Source organism: Hemiscyllium ocellatum, chromosome 10 (assembly GCF_020745735.1).
Source record: "Hemiscyllium ocellatum isolate sHemOce1 chromosome 10, sHemOce1.pat.X.cur, whole genome shotgun sequence".
In the NCBI taxonomy this organism is placed as follows: domain Eukaryota; kingdom Metazoa; phylum Chordata; class Chondrichthyes; order Orectolobiformes; family Hemiscylliidae; genus Hemiscyllium; species Hemiscyllium ocellatum.
The window spans coordinates 97,658,419-97,672,022 of record NC_083410.1 but is presented as its reverse complement, the minus strand read 5'-3'; the positions used below and the strand labels follow the sequence as shown (position 1 = coordinate 97,672,022).

Here is a 13,604-nt window from a genome sequence, read left to right as displayed (position 1 = left end):
ATTGAGGCTAGCCTCATTGCACATGGACCCCGTCTGGATCTATCAGAGGCTGCTGGCTGTTCCTTTCTGCAGAATAATCAGTCTCATCGGGGCTGGTACCACAGAGAAAGTGCTCTGGCAGACAGATTGTGGATTTAATGGACAAGGAGCACACTGCCTCTCTCTCTTCCCTTTCTTCACGACCAGAGAACAGACTGGTGAAAGCAGAAAACAAACATGCTGTTAAGAGTCAATCCCTTGACACCAAAGGGTTGTTTGGAATTTTTGGCATCAGTTACAAACCAGCATTGGACCTCAGTGGCCAAAATCAGCAAACAGTGAGTTGACTGCCAATTCTAATTTGTTTGTTCCAAATTGAAGTTCTGTGTGAACTTTTTCTTCGAATGTTTGCCACTTTGACTTCTGTCAGAGTGCTTTACAACTGACCTCCAATTCTCACAAGTATTGCTAGTGAGCAGAGGACAGGAATCAATTGTCATTCTCCTGACGTTCCAGCATTGTCCCTTCACTGTCGGGCCTGGTCAAAGGGAATGGCTGCCCTTTTCCCTCAAGGAGTGCCAATTGTTTCATTTTGAATAACGCACAGTCAATGAGATTTGTTCTGACAAAGACCGTATTAGACCATAAGACATAGGAGCAGACATTAGGCCATTCATCGAATTTACTCTGTCATTCAAACATGGCTGATATGTTTCTCAACCCCATTCTCCCCCTTTCTCCCCATAACCCTTGATCCCCTTGATACTCATGAACCTATCTATCTCAGTCTTAGGTATCCACAATGGCCTGGCCTCCACAGCCTTATGTGGCAATGAATTCCACAGATTCACCACACTCTGGATGAAGAGGTTTCTCCTTATCTCCGTTCTAAAAGGTCTTCCCTTTACCCTGAGGCTAGTCTCTCCTACCAGTGGAAACATCTTCCCAAGATCCACTCTGTCCAAGGCATTCAGTATTCTTTATGTTTCAATTAGATTCACCCCTCTTATTCTTATAAAATCCATTGAGTACAGACCAGAGTCCTCAAACATTCCTCAGATGTTAAGCTTTTCATTCCTGGGACCATTGTCATGAACCTCATCTAAACATGCTCCATGGTCAGTACATCCTTCCTGAGATATGGGGCCCTAAACTGCACACAATATACAAATGTGGTCTGACCAGAGCCTTATAGAGCCTCAGAGGAACATCCCCACTTTTATATTCAAGTCCTCTTGAAATAAATGCACTTACCTTCCTAACTACTGACCCAACCTGTAAGTTTACCTTGAGAGAATCCTGGACTAGAACTCCCAAGTCTCTTTGCAGTTCAGATTTCTGAATGTTGTCCCCATTTAGAAAATAGTCCATGCCACTATTCTTCCTACCAGAGTGCAAGACCTCATATTTTCCTACATTGTATTTCATCTGCCATTTCTTTGTCCAATCTCCTAATCTGTCCAAATCCTTCTGCAGCCTCCCTGCCTCCTCAGTGCTACCTGTCCCTCCACCTATCTTTGTATCATCTGCAAACTTAGCCAGAATGCCCTCAGTTCCTTCATCTAGATGGTTAATATATAAAGAGCTGAAAATGTGTTGCTGGAAAAGCGCAGCAGATCAGGCAGCATCCAAGGAGCAGGAGAATCGACGTATCGGGCATAAGCCCTTCTTCAGGAACCGAAGGAAACGTCGATTCTCCTGCTCCTTGGATGCTGCCTGACCTGCTGCGCTTTTCCAACAACACATTTTCAGCTCTGATCTCCAGCATCTGCAGTCCTCACTTTCCCCTCGGAGGTTAATGTATAAAGGCAACTACAGAGGCATGAGGGAGGAGCTGTGTAGAATTGACTGGGAGAGGAGCTGAGCCGGAAACACAGTGGAACAGCAACGGCAGGGGTTTCTGGGAGTAATTCAGGAGACAAAGCAGAGATTCATCCTGAGGAAAAAGAAGCGTGGTACAGGGAAGATGAGGCAACCGTGGCTGATGAGGGAGGTCAGAGAGAGCACAAAGGTAAATGAGAAACATATAATGTAATGAAGGGCAGTGGGGGACCAGAGGATTGGCAAGCTTTTAAAGAGCAACAGAGGGCAACAAAAAACAAAATAATGTTCAATGTAAAGCAACTGGAACAGCAGGTCCCACCAACTGTCCCCAGTATTCACCTCTGCCTTCAGCACAGTTGTTTGAAGTCAGAACTCCTGGTTGTAGAGTGGAGATTCAGTTGTCAGCGAAAGTGGAGTGTGGCATTAGTTTAACAGGCTTCCTGGATCATGGGTGTACAGCATTCACCTCAACTTTGGTGTAGGGAAGCAGGGTATATTCTCCTGCCTGGCTCCTATTACATGGGCTTCAAATGGACAAATCATTGAAGGGCAGTTTATGAAAGCGGTTGAGTCTGAGAGTGCAAAAGCAGGAAGTGATTTTAAAGTTGTAAAATCCCTGGGTCATTTGTGACATTGTACTGGATGGGCGCCTCCCCTCCCCCAGGGATTCCACACCAACCAACCTGAAACAGCTGAGGTTCAGACCTCTACCCCAACAAAGGCAGGAAGTCCCACCCTCGAAAGCTGTCGACCAATCAGATTGACTAGCAGCTCGTGAGGTCTCAGCAGTGCCAGACCCCAGTAGTGGGCACTGCCGGGATTGCGTGGAGATCAAAGGTCCAGACAGGTCCTGGGCTTTTAGGGTGGGGAAGGATTGGGCGTTATGGGTGGGGAAATGGTGACAAAGGGTTAGATTCTGCAGGCCTTGGTGGGGGGTGGGGAAGCAAAGGGGGAAGGGTTTTTCACTAATGCACACAGAGCAGTTCTCATCAATGGGCTCCCCCATCCTAACCCCATTTTCACCAAATTTGTTAAAAAAAGACAGGGTTCCCATTCCCAACCGCCCTGCCCCTGATCAGCATTGCACGGCAGTGAAGATGAATTGAGAGCCTCAAGGAGTCAACAATTGCCTTCAGTAGAGTGAGGGGGCGGATGGGTGAGTGAACGCTTTACCCACTGGGCACATGATGAGGATGGGCTGGAAGGTGCAGGGTTAGCCCCCCTCCACCAACATAATTTACATGACTCTATCCCCCCGAAATCGCCGTGCGCCCCATTGACGCAAGGACGCCGATCGGAGACAGAAGGCACAGGAATGAAAAGAAAAATGTTGTTGCAGTGCGGGCGGTGATACACGGCCTCAGAACGTGGAAGAGGCAGGGTCAATCAAGGTCTTCGACAGTAAATTGGATCACCACCTGAGCAGAAAATAATATTGCTGGCCCACAAGGTGAGGAGCTACAGGGATCTGACATGGTCCGATTGGTGGAAACCTCCTGCTGTGAGGATCGAGGATAAAGCTGTTCAGAGGCATGAACCTGGAAAGCCTCACTGGCTGAGACGATGAAGATGCTTGGAACTAGAAAAATGCCAAGACCCTGAAGTCTTGGTGAATCAGTTCTGCTCACACTTTGATTTTTATTTACTTATTTGACGTCCACCTTGTTTGCAATTGACGGATTTGGAGCTTTGATAAACGTTCCTCTTGTATTCCACATCTCTCAGAAGGATAAATTTGATATTTTGTCAGGATTGGCATTTGGAACTCGAATCAAATCTCTAATTGCTCCGGGCCTAGGTGGGATGGGAGGACGAGGGACCGGGCATCTCCATTCTGTTCTTGCAGATGACCCTGACTGTTCCACATTGGAAGCCAGCAAGGTCTCATTCTTTAAATACGTAGATCCCCCTCTGATTAAATTTTCTTCCATTCACAAGAATGTGGTGTAACTGGCTAGATCGAAATTTATTGCCCATCCCTACTTGCCCAGAGGGCAGTGAAGAGTCAACCACATTGCTGTGGATCTGGAGTGACATGTAGGCCTGACCAGGTAAAGATGGCAGTTTCCTTCCCTGAAGGGCATTAGTGAACCAAATGGATCTTTCTGATAGTTGGCAAAGGTTTCATGGTCATCATTAGACTCTAAATTCCAGACTGTTTTTTAAAATTGAATTCAAATTCCACCCTGTACCATGGCAAGATCTGAATCCAGTTCCATTACTGGGTCCGTGGATTAGTAATCTAGCAATAGTATTAGGCCACTAGCACCTGGCTGCTTTTGTTATCTGAGGCCTTAGCAAAGAAGCTTTGTACATGAGGGCAAAACCACTACGGTCAGCTCCCAACAACTAGATTGACCATCAGAGACCAAAGACTGGGCAGACATTTGGAGCCTGCTGCTTTAAGCTCAACTATGGGTGACTAGGCCGCACTGCGACATGAATGAGTGGCCAGACATTGGACTCGCTGTTGCTCAGTGGACTCCCAATCCAAAGTGCCAGGTAATGTTCCGAGGACCTGGGTTCAAATTGCACCATGGCAAATTCAAAACAAAAGCTATCAGGAACTGAGTGTCTAATGATGACCATGAATCGACTGAGAGGGGAAAATCCATCTGGTTTACTAACGTCCTTTACTGAAGGAAAATGCCATCCTCATTGGTTTGGCCTACATGTGACTCCAGACCCACAGCAATGTGGTTGTTTCTTAACTGTCCTTTAGGCAACTGGGGATGGGCAACAAATCATGGCCTAGCAAGTAAGGCCCTCATTCCATGAATAAAAAAAAGACAGCTGTTTCCAAGAGTAAGGAACAGAAAGAATGTTTCAAAATGGAGGCACCATCTCCACCACCAGCGTTTTTCAAAACTTTTAATTTAAGAAGTAGCCTTTACCACCTAATCGAGGAGGAATTGTGCCCCTCTGCAGGTTGGCCTACAGCTGCTGCCTCACTCGGGTGAGCAAAACTGGTCTCCTGCACTTCCTGGGCGTGCTGGGCCCCTGAGTCTGTCCCCACCCCTCCACACCGTGAGGCCACTTCCACTTGGCCAAACCGTCCCTTGCCTCCTACTGGATCATGGAGGTCAACATTCAGGGAAGTTCCAGTCAGGCTTCGATAGTGGGCCTTCACCTTAGCTGGGTGGCTAGCTACAGGCTGGTTGGTGCTGCCAACCCTAGCCCACATGACTACCTAGGAGAATCGGGGCTGGGGGTTGTGGAGGTGGGGTGGTAGTGATATGGGGCTGGGAAAATCAACGGGCAAAATTTTGTCCACCCCTGGCCCCGTGTGGGGGAGAGGAGGGTTAAGATATCTAGCCACAGATGTTTAGAAACCCCTATTGTGAAGGGTGCTCTTCAGGACTTGGAAGAGGTGTGCACAGCTGGAGACACTTTGCTTTACACATGGACTAGGTTAAATCCGAGCTGGGAATATCCAAACGCTGACTGTACAAGAGTGCTTCAACAATACGTAATTATCTTCCACTTAAACATGAGCCAAAAATCAGCAATCATCACATTCGCTGGAATACATACAGATGGGTTTCCTACAGCTAGAGACAATAAGCCTTAATTTTTTAATGTCATGCCTGATTGTGATGAAACAGTTTCAAATGGAAGGCACCGCGCACAGTTTAATTATTTTGCGACAACAGCAGAGTGAGGCACAAAGGCTCCTCTGTCGGGTGGAAAGGTAGAACATTTGTGAAGTGTAAGTTGATGAAAAGCAGCCACAATCAGCATCAAGTCCAGAGTATTGTTGCGAGAGAGCGAGAGAGAGAGAAATGAAATGCTAAAATGTGTGGCAGATTGATCATTCCTATTCTATGCACAGTTTGGCCTAGTTCATAGGCCCCATCTGCCAAGAATCCAGCCTGGGATTAATGACAAGGCTAACAGGGCAACACTCAGATGCTCGGAGATACTGGGGACTGCAGATGCTGGCAAGTCAAGAGGCAGTAAAGTGCGGAGCTGGACAAAGCACAACACGTCGAGCAGTATCAGAAGAGCAGGAGAGTCGACATTTTGGGTCAGGGAGCTTTCATCGGGATGGGGGAGGAGGAAGGGGGCTGAGAAATAAATCGGGGGCGGTGCTGGGGAAAGGTACATAGAATGGCAATCGGTGGATGCAGGTTGGAGGTGATTTCAGGTCAGTGGGTAGGGTGGAGCAGATGGGTGGGAAGGAAGACAGACAGGTTAGATCTCGTCAAGAGGGCGGGGTGGAGAGGGAGGTATGGACCTGGGATGAGGTTGCAGGGTGGGGGGATTTGGAAGTTGGTGAATTCTACGTTAAAGCCACTGGGTTGTAACCTCCTGAGGTGGAAGATGAGGTGTTCTTCCTCCAGTTCAGATGCCCCTGAATTCACTTCCTTACGTTTTAAAAAGAGTGGGAAGTCGAACCACATCAGTGCTAACTGTGGGTGCGTTCAGCATCCTGACTGGGTCAGATCATCTGCTGTCAGCATACCTCTGAGCAGACTGATTAGGAAAATATCTGCTAAATACAGCTGTCCCACACCTTAGTCCAGTTGCTTAACCCCTCACAGACCGCAACTGGTGGTTGGACGCCCAACGTAATAAATTTTAAATCTTCCTCTTTGCGTTCAGATTCTCGTCAATACTTCTTTCGCTACTTCCATCTTGTGGTAACTTGGGCCTTCTCTTCAGCATCTCTCCACTGCCATCCCCAAACCATCACCTCATCATTGATGGAGAATCATCTCTGGAGTTCCCATCTGCTCCTCCAAATCTCCTTCCACCTCGAAGACTTTTCTGAAAGCACGTCTCTTTTCCAGAGTCTGCAGATGTGCTATCTGTACCTCTCCCCATTCCTCTGGACATGTTTTGTATGGTTCCCTCTTATGGCTAGTTTATCTTCATTAAAAGGCACTGCACAGGTACATGGTTCTTGCCATTGGGAGTACTGTCTCTTCACTGACTCAAGTCTCACTTTAGAATTACCGGTCAGATGAGTTATCAAAAGGTCAACTAATATTTGTGGCACTCAAATGAATAACTGACCTCAGAAGACAAGAAAATCTAACACCAAAAAAGACAATTAGTTTTGCTGTCGTTTGATAGAGGATGTTGTGAAACTTGAAAGGGTGCAGAAAGGATGTTGCTAGGGTTGGAGGATTTGAGCTAAAGGGAGAGGCTGAACAGGCTGGGGCTTTTTCACCTGCAGGATCGCAGGCTGAGGGGTGACCTTATAGAGGTTTATAAAATCACGAGGGGAGTGGATTGGATAAATAGACAAGGTCTTTTTTCTACGGTTGGGAGGGGAGTCTAAAACTAGAGGGCATAGGTTTAAGGTGAGAGGGGAAAGATTTAAAAAGGACCCAAAGGGCAACTTTTTTATGTGGACAGTCGTACGTGTATGGAATGAGCTGCCAGAGGAAGTGGTGGAGGCTGGTACAATTACAACATTTAAAAGGCATCTGGATGGGTATATGAATAGGAAGCGTTTAGAGGGGTATGGGCCAGGTGCTGGCAAATGGGACTAAGTCAGACTGGGATGTCTGATTGGCATGGATGAGTTGGACTGAAAGGTCTGTTTCTGTACTGTATGAAACTCTGATTGATCCAATTTTCCTCATCTTCAGACCCAGTCCCTCTGATTGCCCAATGATTAGATTAGATTAGATTACTTACAGTGTGGAAACAGGCCCTTCGGCCCAACAAGTCCACACCGACCCGCCGAAGCGCAACCCACCCATACTCCTACATATACCCCTTACCTAACACTACGGGCAATTTAGCATGGCCAATTTACCTGACCCGCACATTTTTGGACTGAGGGAGGAAACCGGAGCACCCGGAGGAAACCCACGCAGACACGGGGAGAACGTGCAAACTCCACACAGTCAGTCGCCTGAGGTGGGAATTGAACCCAGGTCCCTGGCGCTGTGAGGCAGCAGTGCTAACCACTGTGCCACCGTGCCGCCCTAAACTGAACTCTCTGTTTCTCACAAGACAACAGGAAAGCTAAAGCAGAAGGATTTTACCTTTCACTGTAACTCTCAGCAGTAATCTTTCAAAGGGTCTGATCAGCCAGACTCTCCCTTGAATCGTTCTTGAAAAGGCCTCCGAAGCAAAAATGGTGAGATGAGATTTCAAGAGGGTTCTGCAAATAGCAGACACGGTCGTACTATGCCAAGGCACAGTTTTCAGTCTCTGCTCTCAACTCCAGTCTGAAGCAACTGACACCATCCCTCTCCCTGGTCCCAGTCTGTGATTGAACCAGTCCGTTCACAATCTTAGTGCCACATTTGATCCCAAGGTGAGCATCTGTCCTCATATTTACGCCACCAATCCGACTGCCTATTTCCAACTCCACAACATCCTCCGACTTTCGTAAAATCATAGGACCCCTACGTTGCGGAAACAGACCCTTCGGCCGAACAAGTCCACACCGACCCTCCAAACAGTGTCCCACCCAGACCCATTCCCCTACCCTATTATCCTATATTAGGTGTAAATTTATCCTGTATACACCGAATCTACACATCCCTGAACACTATAAGTGATTAGCAATTTAGCATGGCCAATCCAGCTGACCCACACATCTTTGGACTGTGGGAGGAAAGTGGAGTAACCAGAGGAAATTCATGCAGACAAGGGGATAATGTGCAATCCCCACACAGACAATCGTCTGAGGCTGGAATCGAACCCGGGTCCCTTTGCCACTGTATCAGCTCATCTGCTGCTAAGCCCTCATGCATGCCTCAGTTAGCTCCTGCCCTCACCATTCCAATATCCTCCTGGTCTGCAACATTCCACCCTCTGTAAAACTGAGGTGATTCAAACCTCTGCTGCCCATCTGTTAACCCGCACCAAATCCTATTCCCCTTTCACCCCGATTATTGCTATCTTGCATCAGCTTGACTTTCCAATCCTCAGGCTTCAAATTCAAGTCTCTCTATGTCCTTGTTTCTTCCAGTATCTGCCACCTCCAACCACACAACCCTCCCAGATATAGAAATAATAATTTATTGTTACACATATATATATATGTTACCATAAGCTGAAGCTATTTTAATTGTGCAAATTATAAAAAGAAATAAGTCATATAAAGTTAGGACAAGTGCCATTTTTGCTCCATCCGCATCTCCTCGACTTCCTAAGTGACTGCAGCCACCAAACTGTTTTGAGGTGCTGGCACCAAAGAGGAAGCACGCTGAAGCAGCCCCCACTGTCGCTGACCGGACCCAGAATGCCGCCTCTGCCCAAGAGAAGATCTACAACGGACAGCTTTATTTGTGAAGATAGGATACCCTTTTGGCACGGTGTGACATCCTTTTGAATAGATCGGGCAATACCTTTAAAGGCGGTCAAGTGCCCTTTTTGTAGAGCTCAGGTGTCTTTTGGGATTGTTAAAAGTAGACACAAATGTGTGAGAAACGAAGTCTTAAACTCGTTGGAGCTGTCAAGCTGCCACAGAAAATGCCAAGTCATCAAGGGAAGTGTCACTGAATGGGAATAATCAAAGTGTCAACCATGTAAAACTCCTGGCCTTTAAACTTCTGAGAAAATAGTTTACAGTGTTTTAAAAAAAGTCTCTGCTTGCCAGTTAAGTCTGTTCACATAAATTTGAGGGCTACCATTAAAAAGATCCGTACGGCATGACTGATTCCACAACCTAATGTTAGCGCAGTTGGCTGCCTGTCAGTTTACAGTTTGACTGACAGCTCTGAGACTTATAAAGTCTCTGAAGTGGATCAGTGAATACAAATGCTTGTTTTTATATGGATCAAGCAGTCGAAGGATGTGAAATGTAGTGAAGGAGTTCTTAAATCAATGAATGTTTTTAGGCAAAAAATTTAATTCTCAACGGACACTTAGAACATTGCATTATTTCATCTCAGCAAAGGTTCTAAAGTTTGTTCATGTGTGAGTTGGCACAGCAGGTATAAGGGTAAATAGTGATGGGTGAGGGTTCATGAGTTGGTATGACTTGGAAGTAAGAGGCTGTAAAGGGTCTTATAAGGTGGTGAGGTGGTAGTAGGAAGTGGTATGGGGATTGTGTGGGGTGGGAGGGATGATGGCTGTTCCTTTTTATTTCATAGATTTCCTGTCAACTGTGACCAAGTTTTGGCTCTACTGCCCCCATGTGGTTGCCTCCGATGACTACACCGAGGCGACCAATTCCAACTCTGGCCCGGAACAGAACTCCATATGTCTGGGGCATGCTCACTGGAGTCTAGATGGCAGAGGCAGGAATTTTCAACTCTGTACACCCAAGTGCGGGATCAGACATTCAGAGCAAAATGTTTGAATTGCAGTAAATTGTCAACTGAACATTTGCAAAGGTTGCAAGTAAATAACTGCTGACAAGGAGAAGTTTCAGAACTTTCAGTGTAAGAACTTAGTTACTCATCCGAAATTATTGGTTCAGAAAGTCATGGAAAGCAGGTTCATTCGTTTTGGTCGACTTTGATTCCATCCAGATCAAACACCAGCAGCAAAACCTTTTGTTATTAGCCCCCTGTTGAAGTGTCACTGAGTTGCAAACATAAAGGGCGGCACGGTGGCACAGTGGTGAGCACTGCTGCCTCACAGCGCCAGGGACCCAGGTTCAATTCCCGACTCAGGCGACTGACTGTGTGGAGTTTGCACGTTCTCCCCGTGTCTGCGTGGGTTTCCTCCGGGTGCTCCGGTTTCCTCCCACAGTCCAAAGATGTGCGGGTCAGGTGAATTGGCCATGCTAAATTGCCCGTAGTGTTAGGTAAGGGGTAAATGTAGGGGTATGGGTGGGTGGTGGGTTGGTGTGGACGTGTTGGGCCGAAGGGCCTGTTTCCACACTATAAGCAATCTAATCTAATCTAATAATCCTTTGCAATCAACCTCCTAAATACTTGCATTGGGCAACACTAGCTTTTAACACTAGAATAGAGACAAAGAGACTGCAGATGCTGGAACTCAAGGAAGACAGGCAGGAGGCTGGAAGAACACAGCAAGCCAGACAGCACCAGGAGGTGGAGAAGTCAATGATTCCACCCAAAACTTTAACATTAGAATGATGGTGACAAAAGGAAGCTATGACTTACACAGAGCAGATGGAGAGCGATCGCCCCATGTCTTCTTTCCTCGTTTGTAAAGATGTCATTGGGGAATTCACGAAGAGCTGCAAAAGAATGAAAAAAAGGTGAATTCATTCCACTTAAACCCTGTGGAAAAGCAAACAGCACCAATTCACTGATTTCGAAGGAGAGGGCCCGAAGGGTAACGCAAGGTCGAAAGCTCCAGCTCTCATGTGGTTTAGGATTGATGGCGTCTCTGTCCGCCACTCTGCCCCTTTCCCTCTCCCTGCCCATTCAGAAACCTCTTCTCACTCAGTCACTGAGGTAGGAAGAGCCACTGAACTGACACACCATGGAACACACTCTCTGCCATCATGAAAGCACAAAACAGAGTCAGGAAAATTAGGAGCCAGCCATATACATAACCAGCTCACATTCTGTTGCACAAGCCCATGAAACGCTGCATTTCAGAGGGAGCAGGCCTTAATCAGGTGAGATCCATCAATTGATGACTTAGAGTGGAATCCTTACAGTATGGAAACAGGCCCTTCGACCCAACAAGTCCATGCCAACCCTCCAAAGAGTATCCCACTTAGACCCATTCCCCAACCTATTATTCTTTCTTTACCCCTGACTAATACACCTTACCTACACATTTAGCATGGTCAATTCACCCTAACCTGCATATCTTTGAATTGTGGGAGGAAACCAGAGCACCTGGACAAAACCCACGCAGACACAGGGAGAATGTGCAAACTCTAGACAGACAGTTGCCTGAGGTGGGAATCGAACCTGGGTCCCTGGCACTGTGAGGCAGCAGTGCTAACCACTGAGCCACCATGCTGTCCTTTCTGGATAAATCTCTGCTGCAGCCCCGCAAACTCACACCATTAAGAATACACTCCCCCTGCCAAATTGACGGAGGACCTATATAGAGTCCCAAAGAACACTGATTTGAGTTGACTGCTCCTGGCTGAAATTTTTAGATTACTTACAGTGTGGAAACAGGCCCTTCAGCCCAACAAGTCCACACCGACCCTCCGAATAGTAACCCATCCAGACCCTCTTCCCTCTGACTAATGCACCTAGCACTATGAGCAATTTAGCATGGCCAATTCACCTGGTCTGCACATCTTTGGATTGTGGGAGGAAACCAGAGCACCCGGAGGAAACCCACACAGACTGGTGCCCGAGGCTGGAATTGAACCTGGACCCTGGTGCTGTGAGGCAGCAGTGCTAACTGCTGAGCCACTGTGCCAGCCATATTAGATTCCCTACAGTGTGGAAACAGGCCCTTCAGCCCAACAAGTCCACACCGACCCGCCGAAGAGCAACCCACCCAGACCCATTCCCCTATATTTACCCCTTCACCTAACACTATTAGATTAGATTACTTACTGTGTGTAAACAGGCCCTTCGGCCCAACAAGTCCACACCGACCCGCCAAAGCACAACCCACCCATACCCCTACATTTACCTTTTACCTAACACTACGGGCAATTTAGCATGGCCAATTCACCTGACCCGCACATCTTTGGACTGTGGGAGGAAACTGGAGCACCCGGAGGAAACCCACGCAGACACGGGGAGAACGTGCAAACTCCACATAGTCAGTCACCTGAAGCAGGAATTAAACCCAAATCTCTGGTGCTGTGAGGCAGCAGTGCCACCGTGCCACCCTATGTCTGCCAGGTAGCCCTTAGCACTTTCTTGGCACACCGTAACCTGTATCCTTGTCTGAACATTGAAAGGGATGTAGATATTGATTATTGATCACTTTTCAATACCCAGGAACACATTTAAAATGGTAAGTACAATTAAACATGTCCCAAAGAACTGAACTCTCCCCCACTGCCAATCTTTATCCAGCTCCCACCCACCCTCCCCCCCACCCCCATTTTGCTTTTGATGGCTATGACTTATTTATTGGCTTTTCGAGCTGTCACACAGAGAATGTATTTCCAACGTGGAATGGGTGGAAGGCTGGTTGGCGTGTCGCTGGGTGCCAGTGCCTGGGCGGTGGAGCGGCAACTCCACAAAGTGCCCCATTCATCAGGGATGAAGGCTGCATTCCACCACAAACCATGCTAGGCAGAAACAGAACTCTGAAAATAGCAGAAGAACCAATGCCCTCAAGGCACTTAGAGAGGGGTGGGCACTGCAGGGGCTACAAGAATATAAGACCACAAGAAACAGGAACAGGAGGAAGCCATTCAGCCCCTTGAGTTTACTCCACCATTCAACAAGATGACATGCTTCTTGTGCATTTTCTTGCCCTTTCCTCATAATCCTGGACTCCCCCTTCTCATCAAGAATCTTAAATATACCCAAGGACTCTGCCACCAAATCTCTCTGTGGTAAGGAATTCCAAACACTCAACCACTGAGAAAAACAAAATCCTCCTTATCTCAATCTTGAATTGGTGCCACTTTATTCTGAGACTGTGCCCTCTGTCCCCAGACTCTCCCATGGAGGGGAGGCACCTTCTCAGCATTCACCTTGTCAAGCCCCTTCAGAAACCTGCATGTTACAATGAGATCACCTCTCATTCCTCGAAAACTACAGTGAGTAGATTCCCAACGTTGGTCGGCTTTTAGTTCAAAGGACAATCCCTCCATACTCGGGCAGGGGGACATCCTAGTGAACCTCTTCTGAACTGCCTCCAATGAAATAATATCTTTGCTAAAGTTAAAAATCAAACAACACCAGGTTACAGTTGCCTGATGAAGGAGCGGCGCTCCGAAAGCTAGTGCTTCCAAATACACCTGTTGGACTGTAACCTGG

At 47.2% G+C, this 13,604-nt stretch overlaps 1 protein-coding gene across 2 annotated transcripts in view; it reads right to left on the bottom strand.

The window, feature by feature from the left end:
* Nucleotides 1-13,604, bottom strand: part of slc24a3 (solute carrier family 24 member 3) — a 379,752-nt gene that overhangs the window by 153,486 nt on the left and 212,662 nt on the right. For both annotated transcript variants that reach the window (XM_060831785.1, XM_060831784.1), the window contains exon 3: nt 10,848-10,924. In XM_060831785.1, coding sequence (XP_060687768.1) covers nt 10,848-10,924 — 77 coding nt within the window. The remainder of the gene's footprint in view (nt 1-10,847; nt 10,925-13,604) is intronic.